This window comes from Cyanistes caeruleus, chromosome 29, assembly GCF_971803275.1.
Source record: "Cyanistes caeruleus chromosome 29, bCyaCae1.hap1.1, whole genome shotgun sequence".
In the NCBI taxonomy this organism is placed as follows: domain Eukaryota; kingdom Metazoa; phylum Chordata; class Aves; order Passeriformes; family Paridae; genus Cyanistes; species Cyanistes caeruleus.
In genome coordinates, this window is record NC_141729.1 from 630097 (window position 1) to 650478 (window position 20382).

Consider the following 20382-nt stretch of genomic DNA (forward strand, 5'->3'; position numbering starts at 1 on the left):
GTGCTCATTTCCCTGCCCAAGGTCTGTCTTGGAAGGGCAAGGAAGGGCAGAGCTGCTGGGATCCAGGGCCAGCTGCCTGGCAGGAGCTCTGGGAGCAGTTTGTCCCTGGTCCCTTCAGAGACAGCTGTAGTTTCCAGTGTGTGTACATGCAAACACCACTGATGAACTCCATCAGCTGCAGTTTGGACCCTCTGTAACTCTGCAGCTTCAACACAATTATAGAAATAGCTTCACTTTCTCCTAAAACTGCACATGGGAATTTTCCAGCCCTTCCTTCTCCCCCCAGACATGCACACACCACAGTCATCTACTTATTTATTTTGGCTTTTACTGGAAAAGACATTAACATTTAAAATGTATTTAACTTCTTTTTTTTTTAACAAAGTGCGTAACTTAAAAAGCTGATCATTAGTGTCCCATGTTAAGACTTTCCTTTCCTATTCCCATGAGACCTCAGCCAGCAGTAGTTCAGTGCTGACTGAGCAGCTTGGCTGTTCCTGCAGTCAGGTAAAGAACAGCTTCTGTTCCTTGGGAGGGGAGGGAGGGATGGGGGCTGCAAACAAAACCCTTCCGATAGTGCAAACAACAGACAATGGAGGAAAAACAAACCAACAGGCTGTGGGGGAAAAAGGCTCCTTACCCCATGCAGGGCAAAAGTCAGCAGGAAGGAAAGTGGTTTGGCTCTTCCAAAGGCTGCACAGCAACACCTCACACAGCACTGGAGCCCCAGCCCAGGCACTGAGCCAGCCCAGGGGCTTTGGTGGCCAGGGAAGGATCACAGAGGCTCTCCTGCCCTGTCCCCCCCAAAAAACAGCTTCAAGGCAGGTGCAGACTGAGCTGCCTACAGAGCTGGTGTCATTCCTGCAGTGTCCAGACCCTGCTGGATCCGGTTCCACCTCTGCTGGCTGAGTTTTGTACATTTAAAGCTGAAAACAAGGACTTGGAGCGTGGTGAGCAGGAGATCTCCGTCCTCACCCGCCAGCCCTGTGGGACAACATCGCTGCTCTGTGTCCCTGTGGGGCACAGTGGGCTCACACTGTCCTGGCACTGCCAGCAGCAGCTGCTGCTCCCCAGGCTGGCTGGAGCTGGGGCTGAAGCTTTCCTCAGAGCAGGGACTGCCTTGCTCAGTGCTGTGCAGAGCCCCTTGTCTGCCAGCACGGGCTGGGTGAGGGTGCAGAGCTGTCACTACCAGCACACCCCAGCAGGGAGGAGCACGGGGCAGCCCTGCCTGGCACGGCCCAGGGCTGCACAAACATGCAGCAGCAGTGCAGGGACACGGGGGTGGCTGCTGGGCAGACCCTGTGCCCTGGGCTTCGCCTCCTGGCAGCGCTGGCGTGGCTGCTGCTGTTAGCAGTCAGAGATCTCCCTTGCTCCCAGGCTGCTGTCGCTCTTTCCACACTCTGTGTTTTCCACACTCTGTGTTTAAGGCTTTTTCTCCTCCTCAAGGTCCTGGGCTGTGGGTGTCCTCATCAAGCCAGGCACAGGGTCAGGACCAGGCTCTGAGCCTGGACAGCTCGTCTGCTGCAGTGCTGGAGGAGCTGGTGTGGGGACTCACAGGTGGAGGGTTCACATTGCCACAGGGAGTCACTCTACAGGTGTTACGTGTGTTTGAGAAGAAGTGTTTTTCCCTTGACAGTTTTTCCCCCTACCCAAAATGGAGGAAAATCCATCCTTATCTCCAGGCAGCAGCAGGTACTTGGGAAGCAGCATGCAGGACACGGCAGCAGAGGAGAGAGGAAGGCAGAGAAGAGATCTGGATTTTCCTGGTGAGTACTCAGTGGGATTGGACCTGAGAAAGCAAAAGGAGAACAGGAATAGCTGCAGTGAGGCAGCCAGAATCCAACCTCCTGCACCCTCCTGGTCTGATTGTGCTTGTGTGCAGGGAAGAGGAGCCAAAGGTGCTGGCAGGCCAAAGAAGAAAGCTGACACAAGTTCCTTGCCTTGGGTGTTACTCTCTCAAACAAAGCAGATCTCCTCTGAGATGTCCTAAGAAATCCAGATGGGGTTTAGGCAAAGGTGACTTACAGCCAGGACAGCACAGGTTGGTCACTGGCTTCCTGGTAAAGGTTGATCCAGTGTGATGCCTTGAGTCTGGTAGATCTCCTTCAGAACCAGCAGAACAGTGTCCTCTGACTCCCTGCAGGAGGAGGACACGGGAATCAGAAGGGAATTGCTTCCTTCCACTCTGTCATGACATCTCTGGGGTAGATGCAGATGCAGGGAGCAGAAGGCAAGGAGAAGCACAAGTCTCCTCCCTCTGTCCATGCCCACCCTCTCTATGTCACAGACAGGAGAAGATCTTGTTCCCTTGATGGGTTGAAGCTTTTCTTACTCCACTGGCTTTGAAACTGATGCCATTCTGCTTCCAGCACAGGTAGATTTGAAGCCCTGAGCACCGCACAGACACTTACCAATAGCAGAGATGCCCCTGGAGTGCAAACAAATACTCGTTGAAGCTCTCTATTGGCTTCTCCTGCAGCACGTAGTCGATGCGGTTCCCTCCGTTCAGCCTCCCCACGTTGATGGGGGCAGTCTCTTCCTTCACTGCTGCTGGGGGCTCCTCTGCCTTTGTGTCTGGAGGGAGGAAGAGCAGCGTGGTTCAGCCACAGGGCACCAGCAGCCATGACAATACAACAGCAGGGCCATTCCCTCCCTTCACCCCTCGGCAGCTCACACAGGGGAGAGCTGCTCAGAAACAGCAGTGCAGGGGTGACAAACTTAAAATGTGGTGTGCTGAGACACCCCCCCAAGAAAACAGCTTCATCAAGTGCTAACAGGGGAAGGCCACAGCATCTGGGGAGAGCCAGGTGCCCCCACAGCCCAAAGGCAATCCCTTTGCTGGGCAGTGTGGCTGTGGGAGTCCAGGCACACCACGGGCAGCTCCTGAGGCCGCATCCCTGGCTCCCCTGCCCTGTGCACCCCACCACAGACCTGGCTGCTTCTCAGTGCTGGCCTCTGCCTCTGCTTCAGCCTCGGTGCTCCCTGCCTCCAGGGCTGGCAGCGGGGCGCGGGTGAAGGACTGCCAGGCCACCCGCAGCGAGCCCAGCAGGTTGTTCTTCAGGTCCACGCTCATGCGGGTCAGCCCCTCCTTCAGCTCTGCAAGGCAGGAGGGGGTGGCTGTGGGGCTGGGGCTGCAGCAGCAGCCCTGGGCTGGGGGATAGGGGCTGCCTGTGCCATACCGAGGTGCATCCTCTTCCTGCCCTTGTGGTGGGGCAGCAGCATCGGCTCGAACTCCAGGTCTGGGACGATCATGGGCTCGATCCGATACGCCACCGGGTCAAACTGCACACAAGAGGGGGACAGTGGCCAGGGCTCGTGCTCCATGTGCCTCACGCAGGACAGCTCTGGCTCTTATACCCACGGGGTGGAAGATGTTGAAGAAGCCTTTGCAGGTGGGCAGGCTGTAGTTTGGGTCGATCCGCTTCACTCCTCGCACTGTGAGGAACATCCCAATGGGAGAGCCAAAGGCAAAGAAGATGGTGGGCTTGTAGTTCAGCTGGGGGTAGTTTGCCGAGACCTGGGAGAGGGGGATGTTCACACTGGTTCATGAGACAATCTCTGTGCTGCTGGTACGAGGGCTCTGTGGGTGCAGCCAGAGCTCAGCTGTTACCTGTCCCAAGCCAACGTCCCGGTATTGGCAGCTCCTGCCATCCTCTGAGCCGTCCCCACGCTGGGATGGGGACCCTGGCTCGGCTCCACGGTCACTGTGCCCAGGAGCTGCTGAGCTCTGATCCTGCAGCAGCACAAAGGGATCCTTGTGTCAGAGGGATGGGATGGGATGTGATGGCACGAGCACAAGCCATGCAGAAAACAAACCTTCCTCTCTGTCCTGGAGCTGATGTAATGGAGTATTTTCATTCTTGGCCCTAAGGGAATTCCCATTTCTTTAAGGTTTTCCTCTGTGCACAAGAACTGGAAAATAAGCAAGGCTGGTGTTAGTCCAAGAGCAGAAGTGGGGTGAGGTGTCTTTTCTGGGGTTGTGTTCCTCCTCAGAGATGTTTCATGCGTGACTCAGTAATAGAAGATGTGCAGTGGTGGGATGATGGGGAAGAAAAGCCAAGAGTCACAAGTAAAACAGGGCAACTTCTTACCAGTGCTTGCCTGTCCATTTTCTCCTTCTCAAAAACATCACAATACTCAAACAGCTCCAGCTTCTTCAGGATTTCTTTTACTTCCTCAATACCCCCCGTGCTTGAGGCTGCCCTGGAGCCCTGTGAACAGGCCCAGAAGGGATCATGCTCTCTGCTTACCAGCTTGCTCCTGCACACGTTGTTTTCTCTGCCCCATCCCCAGGCAGCTGCAGGAGGGAGGGGTCAGTGACCTCCCATACCTGTTCACAGTGCTCGTCCTCCTCAGGATCAGCCTTCTGGTTTGTCAGGAGATCAAACAGAATGAGTGACCCTAGAAACCAGGCACAGGCAGAGATCAGCACCTGGAGGGGAAGAGCCCGAGCCACCTCCTTTGTGAGATGGAAGAGCTGCACCCTGGACTCTTTACAGGCAGACAGTGACAGGACAAGGGACAATGGCTTTAAACTGACAGAGTACAGGCTAGATCAGATGTCAGGAAGAAATTATTTCCTCAGTGCTGAAGCAGTGGCACAGGCTGCCCAGAGAAGCTGTGGCTGCTACACCCCTGGAAGCTGGGACAGGGTTTGGAGGAACAGGCTCCAGTGGAAGGTGTTCCTTGTAAGCCAAGCTGTGTGGCTGCCCTCCCTGCTCCCCTGGCTCGCTGACACCCACAGCAGTGTGAGCCCTCACCCAGGCTGTGCCCCGCGATGGACACCCCGCCCTTGAACTGCGGGTTCCTCTGCAGGAAGAGCTGGTGCAGGCGGTTCATCTCCGAGGCCACCGTGTCCACGATGGTCTGGCAATAGGTGGAGCTGTTGTAGAAGAACACGTCCAGGATGGTGTCGTTGATGAAGTGACGCAGGCGGTTGATGCTGGGCAGCGTGATCCGCTCCAGGTCGCTGCGGGGGAAAGGGCAGTGGGGGCTGCAGCTGGGGAAGCCACGGAACCCCACCACGTTTCTGAAGTGTAAGTTCAGAAGAGAATTGACAGAGTCTCCAAGGATGTATGCTGTAACCCAGACCCCCAGCTTATGCCCAGACTGAAGGCAAAGCACGGCCTGTGCTCTTCCATTCCAAGAATAAAGAGCCTGTCCTTCCTTCCCCAGGAACCTGGCCTGCTTTCTGCCCTTGCTGGGGCACTGCAGAGCAGTGCTGCAGTGCAGGAACAGGGTACTCAGTTTAGCGAGGTGTGGATGTCCAGGGTCCCTCCCGAGATCAGCCAGGGAAAGCCTCTGTCCTCAGGATGCTGGTGGGAGCGGTGGGTGTGCTGCGTGGGGAGGGGCTCTGGGGGTCCCTGAGTGTCCTGCCCTAAACCCTCCCAGCTTTCCCTTTGCTTTCCCAACAGGAGAAGTGGAGTTTGCAGGGCAGGAGCTGCCTGTGCCCCCTGCCATCCCCACGGCCCAGGGACACTTACACGTCCACGCCAGTGGAGTGCAGGGAGCTGTGCCAGTTGACGGGCAGGAACTCCACCCGGCCGACCTGCTGCTGCTCCTGGGCCTTCCTGAAGTGTGCTTGCAGCATGCTGAGCGAGACGTTCCTGAAATCATTCACTGCAAAACACAAGAACTCTCAGGGAGATCCACCAGGCTCTGGGGCCAGCCCATGGCACCAACACCACTTAATACGATGAAAGATCATTACGGAGAAATCCCACCGGGGTCTTTAATCTGCTGCTGCTCCCCTAAGTCAGATCAGGGGAGGCTCCGTGTCCTGCCACGTGTGTTCACTGGATTTCACTGCCCCATCTGTACCTCCTTCACAGGGGCAGGGCTTTAGGCTGGCAGTCAGGACAAGGGACTTTTAGACATTTATAAAAAATAACTGTTGTGAAGCAAAACTGATGAACAGCAGTGGCCTCAACCTTTTCAGAAGGAGGGATTTGGCGGCTCGGCGAGTGCTCTGCTCACGCTGCCCAAAGTCAGCAGGTCTGGCCATGCAGCCTGCCAGCATGTGGGGATGGTTTGAGGCTCAGGGAATTCCCATTTCCCAGGGGAGGCTCTCCCTGCTGGGGCTCCCAGCCTGCACCTACCACACTGCACGATGCTGCGGAAGCGGATGTCGCACGCGGGGCCGATCCCGTGCACCACGAACACCAGGTGGTCGATCTGCAGTGGCTCTCCTGAGGAGGGGAGGGGAGCTCAGGCTGCTGAGGAGACAGAGCCCAGCAGGGAACGGACTGTGCAGGACTGGAGCCTCCCACCCTCGCTCAGCCCATGAAAACCCTTGTTAGTGCCTGGGTTTACACCTCAAGGGCGCTGGCATTTCTCACATTTCTCCTGCTAAATTCAGCTGCCTGGCCTGGGATGGATCTGGACCAGCAGGACCCCTGGAGGAAGGGCTGGTGGCACTGCAGTTCATCCCTGCCCAGCCACAGGGATCGTTCAGCACTGGGAATTGCAGGGTCAGGAGGTCTCAGTGCAGCTGCCCCATGCCCAGCCCACCCCATGAGCTCCATGGAGCTGCATGTCCCAGTCAGCCACAGGTGGAGTCAGGGCTTGTTCTCTGATTCCCACACACCTCAGTTTGCATACGTGCCTTCCTGAGGGCAGGCACCCATGGCAAATGGAGTAACTGCCCCATGTTCTCTCCCTGAGGCCTGGCTGGGAGCCCAGGGCAGTGGCAGGGGACAGAGCTGACACCTGGCCGCAGAGATGGCGAGAGCACGCGCCCCCGAGTGCCACCAGCACGTAGGTAAGTGATAAACCACCATGTGGTCTTCCCTAGCAGAGAAAGAAACTCTCCTCTTGTACCAATGCAGACATCCAGACCTCAGGGGTAATTTTAGGCACTGCAGAGCTCCCAGCAGCTCTGTCTCTGTCCAGGGGCTGGAAGCTCACCACTCTCCCCTGGATGTGCAGTTCTGCACGTTCACTGACGCTGCAGCTCGCTGGGGCTGGGGAGGTTTCTGAAACCATTTGGATCCTTTTGGCTCAAAGTGTTTTGACATGCACTTCAAGGATCATGGGAGCTTCAGCCAGTTTTTCTGAGCCATCAGGTTGGAAAACACTCCACAGGGCTTTGGATGGTGGAGGAGAGAAGCAAGCTCACCGTTGGGGATCTCGACAGCGATGTTCTCCACTCCTCTCTTCACAGTCCGGGGCCGACCTTGTTCCGTGGGGGTGGAGACCCAGTCGTCAGAGCTGGCAACGGGGTGGTAGTGAACCATCAGCTTGGGAACAAGAAGAGCCTGTCAGTGATCCCAGAGCAGAGACAGCCACAGCAGCTCCGGGTGACATCAGGTGGTACCAGACTGTGCTGGGCTGAGCCCTTTGCCCAGAGAGGTTGAAAAGAAACGTGAAGCTGTTGGCAGACCTGGCTGCCATTGCTCTCTCCTCTGGTACAGGCAGGCTGAGTGGAATGCCCCTGGACAAACCCATTTGGAGGGAACAGCACAAAGAGACCCAAGGGATGTCCCCACTGGTCACCACAGAGATCACCAGGCCCTGCTCACCTTTGGGTTGTGCAGGATAATGACTTCTCTGTTGGGGGACTCCAGCTTCCTCTTCCACTCCCCCAGGGTTACAGCAATCATGTAAGCTTCCTACAGAGGAGAACACCCACTGTGAGTCAGCTGGAAGTGTGCCCATCAATGCTCAACCTCCTGGGACATTCCCCACCCAGTTTTCAGAATCTCTTATCAACACTTTGCAAAAGAGACAGAGAAATCTGCTGGAGGAAAAGCAGGGTCATCCCAGGATCACCTGCTGAGAGTGTTTAAGAACTCCCTGCTTTGACAGCAGCAGCATCAGACTTCCCCATCAACTCAGAATGATTTTGTTACATCAGAATAGAGGTTATTGCAAAGATGGGTATTTTTCTATGTCTGTATCTCGCCCCAAAGGAGAGCCTGGCACTTCAAGGTGTCGTGGAAGGAGGCACCGAGGCCAGATGAGGGCAGGGGAAGGGGAGGCCACAGCAGTGCTCACAGTTACATCAATTAGCTGCAGGAATGCCAAAGCCTCTTTGGAGTTCATGTCCTCAGGCCTGACTGTGGTGCCAGTGGCCTTGGACGGGGTTTGGGACACCAGAGACAGTATGTGACAAGGAAAGGCTGAGATGGAAACCAATGGGAAAGGAGTGCTTACCTCCAGTTCCTCACTGAAGGATTCCGAGTAGGGAATGAACTTATTGTCCTTGTCCCCCTTGTAAAACCAGGTGCAGCGCCGCACTTCAGCCACCTCCTCCTCCCAGTACACGGCCACGCGCTGCCGCGTCCGCAGGTGCACATCATACCTGCCCCCCGACGTGGGGACAACCACGCCGTCCTGCTCCTTCCCTGAAAGCGAGGCCTGCAGTTAACCAGGAGAGGCCTGGAATGGCAAGATCCCATTGATCTTGCCATTGGAGCAATGAGGCTGGAGCATCCCCTTGGGCAGAGCCACGGCAGCAGATGCCAATGTCCTCTGCACCCAAGTTCAGAGAGCAGTGCCGGGGCATCTGGGCGAGACGCCCCAAGTCAGACTTCCCCCAGAGGCAGAAGGTGAGATGAAAACACTACACTACACTGTTCTTTCTAGCTCAGGCACGTGCTCATGTGGCTTCTCCCTGCCTCACCTGGAGGGTAAAAGTGGAACTGTGGCCCTGGGAAGCACATTGTGTAAGAGTGGGGGTGCACCAGGGCCTCCTAAGGGTCTCTAAGCCGTTCCTCTCTGAAACAGAGAAATCTGCAGACCCCAATAAAGACCTCAAACTCTGTGAATTTCGCTGCTTTTTGGGTCTGCCTGTGGGCTGGGCTGGTGGCACAGCACCCCGTGCCAGGCTGGGTCAGGCAGCAGCTCCGGGGATGGGCAGCACAGCCTCTAATCCCAAACTTCCTGGGCGAGGGAGGATGGGAGCCAAGCCTTGGGCAATCGGAGCTCTGCCCGTGGCAGCAGGTGGCACAGATGGTGACATGTGGCACACGAGGACCTCAGCACAGGGCTTGCAGCTGACCTCCAATCCTTGCTCCCAAAGCAGGCACGGCTCCGTGCCGAGGGGGCTCTCCCAGCGGAATTCCTGCCATCCTGCTAGCATCGTCCCAGCCTCAGCAGACGGTGCTCTGCAGTATGATTATATATCATTTAGAGCAGTATCAGCTGAATGGGGTCAGACCGTTTGATGCATCCAAACAGCTCAGTTATTTGGAGCAGGCACACGGCCAGAAAATCCCAATTTAAAATTCCTCGAGCGGAAATCTAGCATCCCAGCTGGAAAGCCACGGATGCGTCCGGGGAATTTTTTTTTTTTTCCCCGGTACCCAAGCGCACACCTGATGCTCCCCCGTCAGCCTCCCCAGGCCCTTTCCTTAGGGCGGTGCAAGAGCGGGGCCGCGGGTGCAGAAGCGAAGGGCGGATGGCGGTAGCGGGAGCCGGGGGCCGGGGCTGCCGGTGCTGCCGGGGGCCGGGGCTGCCGGGGGACCCCCGCCCTACCTGCGCCGTGCGCCGCCTCCAGGCGCTCCGAGTCCTGCGCGCTGAACGGCACCCAGCGCTCCCGCGGCTCCGTGACCTTGCAGTAGAACCAGTGCGGCACCACCGGCTCGTAGCGCCCGCCGGGCTCCGGCTCCGGGGGCTCGGCGTTGGCCGGCGTTGGCCGCGGCGGCTCCTGCGCGGACATGGGGCCGCTGCGGGGGGAGCGGGGCTCCGCCGCCACCGGGGCTCCGCCGCCAGCGGGGGCTCCGCGGGTCGCGCCGTGCGCTGCCGCCCCGGCCCCGAGCGGCCCCGGCCCCGCTGTCCCGGCGGCTGCTGCGGCGGCGCGGCCCGGCCCGGGCGGCAGCGCAGGCTCCGCTCCGGCCCCGCGACCGCCCAGCCCAGGGCGGTGCTGCCCGCGGCCCGCCCCATCCGTCACGGCCGGGGAGGAGCGGGGATCGCCCGCAATCACTGCCCGCAGTCCCTGCCCGCAGTACCCGCTGGGGCTCTTCCTGCGGCCTCGCCATCCCTGCCCGCAGCCTTTGCCCGCAGCCTTTGCCCTCAGCCCCTCCCTGCAGCCCTGCCACTGCTGCCCTGCCACTGCTGCCCCTCCCTGCAGCCCTGCCTCTGCTCGTGTTCCCTGCCCGCGATCCCTGCCTGTGACCCCTGCCCGTGTTCCATCCCTGTGACCCCTGCCCACAATCCCTTCCCCCGACCCCTGCCTGTGTTCCGTGCCCTCGGCAGTGGCTCGGGTGACAGTCCCTATGGCCCCGAGCTGGATGCAGGGCACTGGGGTGCAGGAAACCCCACCCTGGTGCCCACTTCGGCACGGGCAAACCCTCCAGCACGGGGTGATTGCAGCAGAAAGCACGCGCTGCTGATTTCATGTTTGTTTTTCAGTCCCTCTGTGACACTTCAGCCTCCGTGGCGATTGAGAAACCCTCTGAGCACTGCTGGAGAAGCAACGGGCAACCCCAGGGAGAGTTTGGTTTCTGTAGAGATGAGCCCGGCGATAAACAGAGACAGACTTTCTAATTTGGGTGTTGTGATGTGGGTGGATGCTGCAAGAGAAAGCAGCTGCCAGGAGCTCTGTCCCGGCGCTCACCGTGCACAGCAGGGACTGGGGAGGCAAAGGGAAGGGTCAGGGTGCTCAGTGCTGCGGTTGTGCAGCTGGAGAGCAAACACCTGCAAGCCCTGAGCCTGCAGAGCCGCTGCTGACACAGCTCCTGCCCCCATCAAACCATCTCCACCCGCGACGCTCTTTGGTCCTGTGTGAAAGCGGCAGAGGCAGCAGGTAGGGATGCAGTTACATCCTGCTGCCTGAGCTGTGGGACATGTGCCTAATCCCTGACCCCAGCTCAGCTTTGGAGGAAACACAAAACCCACCCGGGGATGCCAAAGTGTCTCAGGCAGCCACGCCGAGCCACAGAGCTGTTCGGATCCCCACGCCCTGCAACAACAACCTGTCATTTCAGCCACTTCTTCATGTTCTCTCCTGTGCTTTTCTCTAGGTGTTTGCATAACCCTCTGCCAAGGAGGCAGAGACAGGAAATGTCCTTCAGGAATGTTACCTGGATGGGTTCAGCTGCTGGGGGAAGGGTGGCACTCACAGGGCCTGGACCACCGCTTCTCCAGCACAGTGACAAGGCAGCACTCGGGTACTGTGAACTGCTTTGCTCTCCCTGCACAGCCAGCAATCCCCAGGAGGGGGATGGAATTCCAGGCTGGAAAAGCATGGAATAGCCGGCCTGGCTGCTCCCTGCCTGACACGAAATGAAACAGCAGCTGAGCCTTGCCCTGTCCCAGGACATCCACCTCCCCCCAGCTCAGACGTGGCTGCAGGCTGACCACAGCCACATCCAACAAGCTCCAAAGGTCAGCCCTGTGCCCACAGCCCTGGCTGGGAATGTGGGAGCTGCCGGCTGCCTCGGCTGGCTGTCAGCAGGGTGCACGGTCTCTCAGCCTCAGCCATCCTAAATCCCCTCCAGACCCTTCCACAACTCAGCCACTGGCCCTAGAGCCACAGCTGGAGGCTCCTGGAGCACCTGCACTGCTTGGCAGACAATGGGGCACCCTGGCACCCCAAAACAGCCTTCTCAGCTGTTCCATTCACCTCTGAATGGAACTGGGCTGGAGTTTGAGTCTGAGTTACAAAACCTCCCCAACGACTTCTCCTTAAAGAAATAGAGGCTTTGAGACATCTCAATTACAAAATAACATTTAAAACTTGTCAGGGTTTATTAAGTGTCACACACAGCAGTGAGTTCTGTGCAGGTGGTGACCAGGAGGCTGGGACAGGCCGAGCTGTTCCCTCCGTGGTGCTGCACAGTGGGACACAAAACTCGCAGGATGGAGAGGGACATTCAACAGGGGATTTTGAACCAAGTGACCTGGAAATCACTTGCAAGCATCCTGCATTTGTTCTTTCCTTGACTTGCACTTCTCCTTTCCAGTGGCAGAACCGGGATTCCCAGTCTGTTCCCACAGGGAACCTCACACTGGCTCTGCACCACAGGAGGGACAGCACAAGGTGACATGTGCCAGCACAGTCCCTCCCTCCAGAACCTCAGTGTTGCTCCTTGAGTGCACTAAACCCAAACAACCCCTGTGAGGACACACGGGGTTTATGGCAAGGGAGCTGAAGCTGAAATTACAGGCAGTGAGGACAAACCCAGAGTCTTGGTTGCTGGCTGCACATTGCAGCACAGCTGACGAGTGTTGAAAGACTGGCTGCAGCTGTAGGAGACACCCAGAGATTGGGCCTGCTCTGGGGAACTGTACACAACCCCACAGGGCTCCATCCCTGGCCCAGCTCTCTTCAACATCTTCATTAAATACTTTTGCTGCTTCAAACCTCTCGCAATTTGTCCTTTGCTGAGTTGTTCGTCAGGGCTGGGCTTCTGGGCTGGCTTTTTGGTGGGTTTGAATTGATTTGTTAACTCAGGGCTTATTGCTATTCCATTGTCAATAGTGCGTAGCAGAAAGAGCTGAGATTTAAGAGAACTGAAACTCTTTGGAACCTCACCAACAGGCTGTGTGTTGTGGCTCATGTGCTTTCACAGCCCCTTTCTTTCCAGTTTTTCCAGTATGGCCTGGATTCTGTGGACGGACTCTTTCCTGGCCTGCCGGACACTGTCCTGGCCCCCAGTCTCAATGGAATCCAGCTCCAGCAGCAGCTTGGTCAACATCTCCTCCAGGAGCCGGTAGGATTTATCTGTCTTTTTCCCTACAAATTCTTCCACCTCTTCCTCCAGCTGTTCAGCCTCCCCCATCACGTGGAGGATCCTCTGAATCTCAGGCTGCATGGCTGCAGGGTTTGTGGAAGGCTGCTCAGCAGGTTTGAAGACCAGCTCCCGGCTCCTGGGCTTCCGTGGAGCGAGGTCATAGAGCTGGGGCTGGGCACTGTACTGCACCCGCGGCTGGGACGGGGCAGCCTTGGCTATCCTGTGCTCGTTCCTCACCCCAGAGTGCCTCTGGCTGACATCAGAATAGTAACTGCGTTGGTTGGGGCTTTGCTCAGGTCTGTCGTAGACAGAGTCCTGCAGTCAGAGGGAGAGAACATCTCTAAGTGCATTTCCCTTAAACACGGAGGCTTCTGCTCTCATCCTGCACCAAACAGTGAGCAGGGCTGGGGATGCTGGGGACAGGGACCTGTGCCCTGGTCCCCATGTTAGAAAGCAAGGGGCACCTGTCCAGAGGAGGAGTCTGAGCCCCCGAACGCCCCATCAGGGCTGCTGCTGCTGCCTGGGGACCAAAAACGTGGAGTCTCTTAACTCCTGATCCAACCCAGACAAAGCCTGTCAGACCCATTTCAAGACCCACCCCAGGACATCCTGTCCTTCCAGTGCATTATGGAATCACAGCCACGGATTTAAGTCTTCTGCATGCAAACAGGACCTCACCTGTCCCTGTGACTCCCAGGTGGGAGGGTGGGAAGGGGCCCCGCTGCCGCTCCAGGGTGGCTGTGAATCCGACACGTAGAGGCTGCCGTGGCCCGAGGCCGCGGGCCAGGCGTAACGCGGCTGCACCCCAAAGACAGAGTGGGGACCCCACGTGTCCTCCAGGGATCGGGGCTGTGGCACCGGGCCCTGCCCCGGGAGCCCTGCACTGCTGTCTCCATACGGGTACTGCGGCATCGGCATTCCAGGGGTCTGAAAGGATGGGGGGAACAGGAATTACAGCTGGGGTCACCCCCAGCACTGCACCCTCTGACAGCCCTGGGAGCTGGACAGGGCAGTGGGGATGGGCTCTGCTCCCAGGGAACAAGGAACAAGAAAAGGGGAGAGCCACGAGCTGTGCCAGGGGAGGTTCAGGTTGGACATCGGGAATTTCTTCATGGAAAGGGTTGTAAAGTAATGGAACATTATGGCTGGGGAGGTGGTGGAGTCCCCATCCCTGAAGGTGTCCAAGGAAGGACTGGACATGGCAGTCAGTGCCCTGGGCCAGGTGACAAGGTGGGGACCGGTCACAGGTTAAATTCTGGGATCTTGGAGGTCTTTTCCAACCTCAGCAATCCTGGGATTCTGGGAAGCAGCTGCAGCTCAGGCTGGCTGCCCAATTCCTGCTTTCCTAGCCCGAGCTCAGGGTGACCACCAGTTTTTTTAAGAGTAAAACCAGGCAGGACAAGGTGCTCGAGAGCCACGGGGACCCCCAGCTCCACGGCCCCACGACCCCCATGCCAGGACCCGCGAGCTCCCCTTACCTGTGGCGGGGAGTAGCCGGGGACCTGCTGCCTGCGGAGCGCGGAGCCCTCGGGGGGACACTCCGGGGGGCCGTAGCTCCAGGCGGGAGCGGGCGATGGGGGCCGGTAGAAGCCCGCGGGCTCTGTGGGGTAGGGGCTGCGCGGGGGCCCCGAGCAGCAGAAGCCCCGTGCCTGCGGCAGGCTGGCGTAGTGCGGGTACGGGGGGCTGTACGCTCCGTTGGCGTAGGGAGAATCCATGGCCTGGGAACAAGGGAAGAGCACAGGGAAGGCGATGGGCCACGGCCACAGGCGCTCCAGGAACGAGAACTGGCCCTTCCTGCAGTATTTAACTAGGGGCTTCCTTTGCCCTCAAGCTGATCTGCCCCAGTTTGAGGCTCTCCTGGTCTAAGCTGGCTGTAGCAGGTCTAACACTGAGCTTAAGCAGGTCTGGTTCAGGGGCAGCTGTGCAGCCTCTCACACTGAGCAGCTCCCAGAGGATTCAGTGCCAGCACTGCATCCCCGACCAGAGCACAGAAAACACTCCAGGAAAGTTCATTTTCCTGCTCGTTCTCACAGAGACACGATTCAAACAAGCTCCACCAGCCAGCGTTCAGCTCCTCGAGCTGCAGGCTGTGTGGGTCTCTGTATGGAAGGTCTGCACAGCCAGGGCACACCCAAGGATTTACCTGGATCCATCCCAAAACTGATGTGTAGGGAACATGAGTTTCCACCTGACTGCAGAGGGGATTGTGCAGCCCAGGATTTCAGGAGCTCAGGGAAAGACTCCCTGTACCTTCGGGCAGTTTTTCCCCTGAGCTGCTTCCCGGAGCTCGGGCTGTACACCCCTGTGCCGGGATTTATGGAAGAGCCAGACCAGTCGGGTGTCCAAACCACTGGCTAAACCAAACTGCAGCCGTGGCTGGAGAGCAGAGCCAGCTCTGGCAGGGACAGCCGCTCCCGACACACGGAGCTCGCACAGGAGCCCAAAGCCCAGCTGCGATAAATCCCGCAGGGAACGGATCCGGGAATGCCCAGCCCCGGGACCGTGACCCTGCCGCTCGGGAAACGGCTCTGGGATCCCCGATCTGGGATCACCGATCCGGGATCCCCGCGTTCCCGGATCACCGCATTCCCGGGCTCCCCTCATTCCCGGGATCACCGCTCCGGGATCCCCTCATTCCCAGATCCCCTCATTCCCGGATCCCCTCATTCCCGGATCCCCGCATTCCCGGGATCACCCCTCCGGGATCCCCGATCTGGGATCCCCTCATTCCCGGATCCCCTCATTCCCGGGATCCCCGCATTCCAGGGCTCCCCGCATTCCCGGATCCCCTCATTCCCGGATCACCGCATTCCCGGGCTCCCCTCATTCCCGGGATCACCGCTCCGGGATCCCCTCATTCCCAGATCCCCTCATTCCCGGATCCCCTCATTCCCGGATCCCCTCATTCCCGGGATCCCCGCATTCCAGGGCTCCCCGCATTCCAGGGCTCCCCTCATTCCCGAATCCCCTCATTCCCGGATCCCCTCATTCCCGGATCCCCGCATTCCCGGGATCCCCGCATTCCCGGGATCCCCGCATTCCCGGATCCCCTCATTCCCGGATCCCCGCATTCCCGGGATCCCCGCATTCCCGGATCCCCTCATTCCCGGATCCCCTCATTCCCAGATCCCCGCATTCCCGGATCCCCTCATTCCCGGATCCCCGCATTCCCGGATCCCCGCATTCCCGGATCCCCTCATTCCCGGGATCCCCGCATTCCAGGATCCCCTAATTCCCGGGATCACCGCTCCGGGATCCCCGATCTGGGATCCCCTCATTCCTGGATCCCCTCATTCCTGGATCCCCTCATTCCCGGATCCCCTCATTCCCGGATCCCCTCATTCCCGGATCCCCGCATTCCCGGGATCCCCGCGCTCTCCACATGCCCCAGGAAGGCGGAGCGGCTCCACCGGCGGCGCTCCCCGCTTCCTGCCCCGTTACGTGCCCGGGGGAGCCCGCGAGCAGAGCCACGAGAACCCGGCGGCCGTGGGAGGCGGCGGGCAGGGCTCGGGGCTGGGGGCGCTGCCCGTGAGCCGGGGCCGTCCTGAGCGCCCGTTACCGGGACAGGGCCGGGCTGAGCGCCGCCCCACCGGCCGTGACACCCCGGGGCCGTGCCCGTCCTGGGAGCTGCACCCATCCCGCGGGCCGTGCCCGTCCCGGGGGCCGTGCCTGTCCCGGGGGCCGTGCCCGTCCCGGGATCCGCCCCCATGTCCCGTTACCTGCGCGGCCGCCGCCGGCGGGCCCGGCCCTGCCGCGCGGGGCTCCATGGCCGCCGCCAAGGCCGCGCCCCCGCGCGCCCCGCGCCCAATCGGCGGCCGCTGCCCGCTCGCGCTGGCCAATCAGCGGCGGCCCCGCGCGCACGGCCTGCGCGCCTTAAAAGGGCAGCGCCGGGTGGGCCCCGCCCGGCGCGGGCGGTTCCGGGACGTCGGCGGCACCGGCGCATGGCGGCGCTTCCGCTGCGGGCGCGGCGGCACCATGAACTACATGCCCGGCACGGCCAGCCTGATCCAGGACATCGACAGTGAGTGCGGCCGCGCCCCCGCCGCTCCAGGGCCGGCCCGTCCCCTCCGTGCCCCGTCGGTGCCGCCCCGCCCCGGGGTCCGGAGTCCCGCTCCCCCGGGTCCCGCCCTGCCGTTCCCCGTGCGGCGCCCGGACCCCTCTTCCCGTTTGGAGCCGCCCCCCGTGGGCTCCGGCCCCGCGCGGCGCTGCCCCGGGCGGGGCTCCCGGAGCCGCGGGGGCCGAGGCCGACGCGCCGCTCTCGTTTCCCGCAGAGAAGCACCTGGTGCTGCTGCGGGACGGCCGGACGCTCATCGGGTTCCTGCGCAGCATCGACCAGTTCGGTACGGCCGGGGCTGCGGGCAGTGTGTGCTCCGAGTGTGCTTGTGCTGGGGGTGAAACAGCCGCCGCTCGTGTCCCCCTGCGCTCGGTGCTTCACGGAGCTTTCTCCCACGCCTGGAGCTCCGGCGTCGCTCTTGGAGCAGAAGCAGCCGGGTGATGTTCATCCATCCTCTAATCTGCTCCTTGCCCAGAACTTGCAGCACCAGCATCGCCGTCATCCTCCGAGCTCCGGCGGGCACGGGGGGCTCTGCGCGGGGCTCTGAGCTCCTGGCCGCTGGGAGCTGGGGGTGCTGAGCTGGGGAGTGCCGGTGGCTTCAGCGACCCGGCTCAGAGCAGCCACCGAGGGATGGAGAAACAGCTCTGGGTGGGATGGGGGACGCTGCTCTGCCACAATTCACAGTAGAAAGTCGGTGATTTTCTGTCTCTCTCGTTGCTGCAGCGAACTTGGTGTTGCACCAGACCGTGGAGCGCATCCACGTCGGCAAGAAGTATGGGGACATCCCTCGGGGCATCTTCGTGGTGAGGGGCGAGAATGTGGTGCTGCTGGGGGAAATTGTAAGTGCACAGCTCCCGCTGCAGTCTTGGCCTGAGCTGGGGGTGTTGGTGGTTTGTCTGTCTGCTCTTCTGCTGGGCTGGAGCCGCCTCCAGAGCCGGTTCAGGCTGAACCATCACAGAAACGTCAGCCTGCAGGGCAGGGGTGCCTCCTGTTGCCACAGCCCCTCTGGGATGACTCGAGGGACAAAGAACAATGAGAGGGAGCTGTGGGGAAGCTCCAGCCTGGGTGGCAGGAGTGTCATTGCTGGCTGTCCCTTACCTCCTTGCTGGCTCTGCACCAGGGGACACCATCTGGGATAGCTCAGGAGGAGCTGAGTGCTTTGGGGTCCCCAGGAGCCCCTTCCCAGGGCTGTGCTGGGGATCCCTGCCCAGCTCCTCACCCCTCAGAGCGTTTCCAGTTTTCTGTCACCCCCAGCCTTTGCTGGGGCTCACAGAAGGCGTGTGGCTCACAGGCACCCCGCGCTCCAGGGATGCCATGCAGAGCTGCAGGGTTGTTTCTCCTGCAGGACCTGGAGAAGGAGAGCGACACACCTCTGCAGCAGGTGTCCATCGAGGAGATCCTGGAGGAGCAGCGGGTGGAGCAGCAGGCCAAGCAGGAGTCAGAGAAGCTGAAGGTGCAGGCGCTGAAGGAGCGGGGCCTGTCGGTGCCGCGGGCGGACACGCTGGATGAGTACTGAGCTGCTGCTCCGTCACCCCCGGGCAGGGACAGGCTTCCATGGAAAGGCAGGTTTTCATTTTCAGATTGTATTTTCCGTGGTGCTGGTAACTGTTCACAAATCATGCCTTTAGTCTCCTTCAGGAGAAGGAGACGAGGAGGGCCCAGCGCACTGGGAGTGCAAGCATTTGTTTTTGGGAGGCAAATCATTGCTCCTTGGGTTTGTTTGCTTTCTCCTCCTCACGTGACTCTGGGTGAGACTTTTCCTTGACATGTAAATAAATCCTTGATCCTGACATCGATGGTTTTCCAGTATTCTGGTCCTGACTATTCCCCCTCTCTCAGGACGAGCACCCCTCAGGCCAGCTCTTGTCCCCTTTGTGCTGTGCAGGGACAGATGGGACCCCTGGCCCAGCCGAGGAGATGCTGGAGCCTGTGGCAAGATCCTGCTCTGGGAGGGGCAGGATCTCCTGGGTACCCCTGTACCCCAACAAAGACTGCCTCTACCCCCCAGCCAGGCTGTACCATTCCCCTGCAGCTGAGCCCGCTCATTACCAGCTGAAGCCACTAATTACCTGCTGATGAAGAGCTGCTGCACCTGGGGCCCTGCAGAGCCTGGACCTCCAGCCCCTCCTCACTCGGTGCTCAGGGGGAGCTGGTACAGCTGGCTCAGGTTGGAGAGTCCTTTGTCCCCGGTGTGTCCCAGCCCTCCTGGAGGTGGAAGAGTCCTTGGCCTTGGGGCTGGCTTTGGGCAGCTGCCAGGCTCCAGGAGCCTCCTGGGTGTGGGCAGGGAAGGGCAAACCTCGGCAGGGACAATCCCTGTGGAACCCCAGGCTGCTCCCCTGAGGGCAGTAGGAGTTCTTTGGGTGAAGAGTCTGTGCTGGGGGAACAGGGGACGAGCCCAGCTCTGCTTGCTGGGGCTGAACAAAACTGTCCTGGAGAGCTGACAGCTGTTGTGGCCAGTGCTGACCCTCTCTCACTGGCCCAGGGACCACTCACTTCAGGGGGAAACATTTCTGCCCCGTTGGACTTGAGTGGATGTTGTGGGTTTGGGGGTAGCAAAGGTGTAAACAAGGAAACGCTATTTTTTGTTCTAACAAAATTTAATAAAAAGCATTTATGGAGCTGGCTGCTGTGGCTGGAAAATCTCTGGCAGGAGGGGATGGCTCTTTGGGGGGGGATTTGCTGTCCCTGGTTGTTTGGGGGGTGTTTTGGGGTGAAGGAGGATCAGGGCAGTGAGATCCTGATCTCACTGAGATCAGGTGAGGTGGGGTCCCAGCCCTGCAGCCCCAGGGTTTTGGGGGCTGTGAAGAGCTGGTGGGGGTCAAGACATGCAGCTCTTCTGGCTGCTTTTGAGCCCATTGTCTTATCACAGTATGGGCTGTGACCGCTGTGGGCACCGGGGGCTGTGGTTTGTCTCTCCAAATACACCACAGGCAGCTGTGGGCTGGGGGGACATCCCCAGTGCTGCAGCAGGAGGGACAGGGCCACCCCCAGAGCCCCCTGCTCCAGGCACTGCAGTGGGAAAGGGGCTGGGAGGGGAATGCTCTCGAAGGTGGCTGGGCAGGGTGGGGGACCCGTGGTGGCCCCAGGAACTTTGGGTCCTTCAGGTGCCCTGGTGAGTCTCCAGTGCCTTTGCTTGGCACGGTTTTGGTTTTGCACATTTTGTGCATTTGTGAAGGTTTGTGTGTCAGGTCCTGCTAGGTGGATGCAAATGGGGCCGTGTGGTGACTGTGCAGGAGCCTGGGGGTGCCCAGGGGGTCTGGGGTGTCCCAGTCAGCCAGATCCCCCCTGAAGGTTCTGGGTGCCTTCTGGGGTCTGTATCGTGCTCTGGGGGCTGGTCACCTGCAGCGTTTCCTCAGGTGCTGTGGCAGTGTGGCTGTGTCCCCTCCTGTCCCCTGTCCTGAGGGCACAGATGGGGTCCTGCCCCCCAGCCCGGAGCCAGAGGGGCAGCTCTGCAAGGGTTGTTTTGGCTCTCCTCACAAGCAAGTGCGTGTCCTTGTGCCGAGGCCTTGTGCTGGGAGTGGCTGCTCCATCTGGGATAACAGTCCTGGACTGTTCCCTGCTGTCCCCTCTCTCTCAGGGAGGGGGACTGAGGGCTGGGGGCAGTGCACAGTTCTGGGGTGTCTCTGGTGTCCCCGAGCTCTCAGTGCTCTG

General features: G+C 59.9%; 3 protein-coding genes across 4 annotated transcripts; 1 reads left to right on the plus strand and 2 right to left on the minus strand.

Annotated features, from left to right (window-relative positions):
* Nucleotides 1-302: 302 nt before the first annotated feature.
* Nucleotides 303-9747, minus strand: DDHD2 (DDHD domain containing 2). Of its 2 annotated transcripts, none has more exons than XR_015279811.1 (17): nucleotides 9478-9742; nucleotides 8155-8345; nucleotides 7521-7610; nucleotides 7118-7238; nucleotides 6099-6188; nucleotides 5484-5619; nucleotides 4761-4969; nucleotides 4331-4401; nucleotides 4092-4211; nucleotides 3817-3912; nucleotides 3611-3733; nucleotides 3362-3517; nucleotides 3180-3282; nucleotides 2932-3096; nucleotides 2412-2574; nucleotides 1941-2137; nucleotides 303-1789 (listed from the first exon to the last, which is right to left on the minus strand). XR_015279811.1 is itself a non-coding variant. In XM_086865713.1 (17 exons), the coding sequence occupies exons 1-16, from the start codon at nucleotides 9659-9661 to the stop codon at nucleotides 2047-2049; spliced, it is 2109 nt and encodes a 702-aa protein (XP_086721839.1). In that variant the 5' UTR covers nucleotides 9662-9747; the 3' UTR covers nucleotides 303-1789; nucleotides 2026-2046. The 2 variants fall into 2 exon arrangements, 1 of the variants encoding a protein (XP_086721839.1); XM_086865713.1 differs by having other exon boundaries at nucleotides 2026-2137; nucleotides 9478-9747.
* Nucleotides 9748-11659: 1912 nt separating this feature from the next.
* Nucleotides 11660-16479, minus strand: BAG4 (BAG cochaperone 4). Its single transcript, XM_086865360.1, has 4 exons — nucleotides 16397-16479; nucleotides 14156-14395; nucleotides 13356-13604; nucleotides 11660-12992 (listed from the first exon to the last, which is right to left on the minus strand). The coding sequence occupies exons 1-4, from the start codon at nucleotides 16442-16444 to the stop codon at nucleotides 12510-12512; spliced, it is 1020 nt and encodes a 339-aa protein (XP_086721486.1). The 5' UTR covers nucleotides 16445-16479; the 3' UTR covers nucleotides 11660-12509.
* Nucleotides 16480-16516: 37 nt separating this feature from the next.
* On the plus strand, nucleotides 16517-19349 carry LSM1 (LSM1 homolog, mRNA degradation associated). Its single transcript, XM_086865361.1, has 4 exons — nucleotides 16517-16698; nucleotides 16949-17017; nucleotides 17455-17570; nucleotides 18077-19349. The coding sequence occupies exons 1-4, from the start codon at nucleotides 16653-16655 to the stop codon at nucleotides 18245-18247; spliced, it is 402 nt and encodes a 133-aa protein (XP_086721487.1). The 5' UTR covers nucleotides 16517-16652; the 3' UTR covers nucleotides 18248-19349.
* The last annotated feature ends 1033 nt before the right edge of the window (nucleotides 19350-20382 follow it).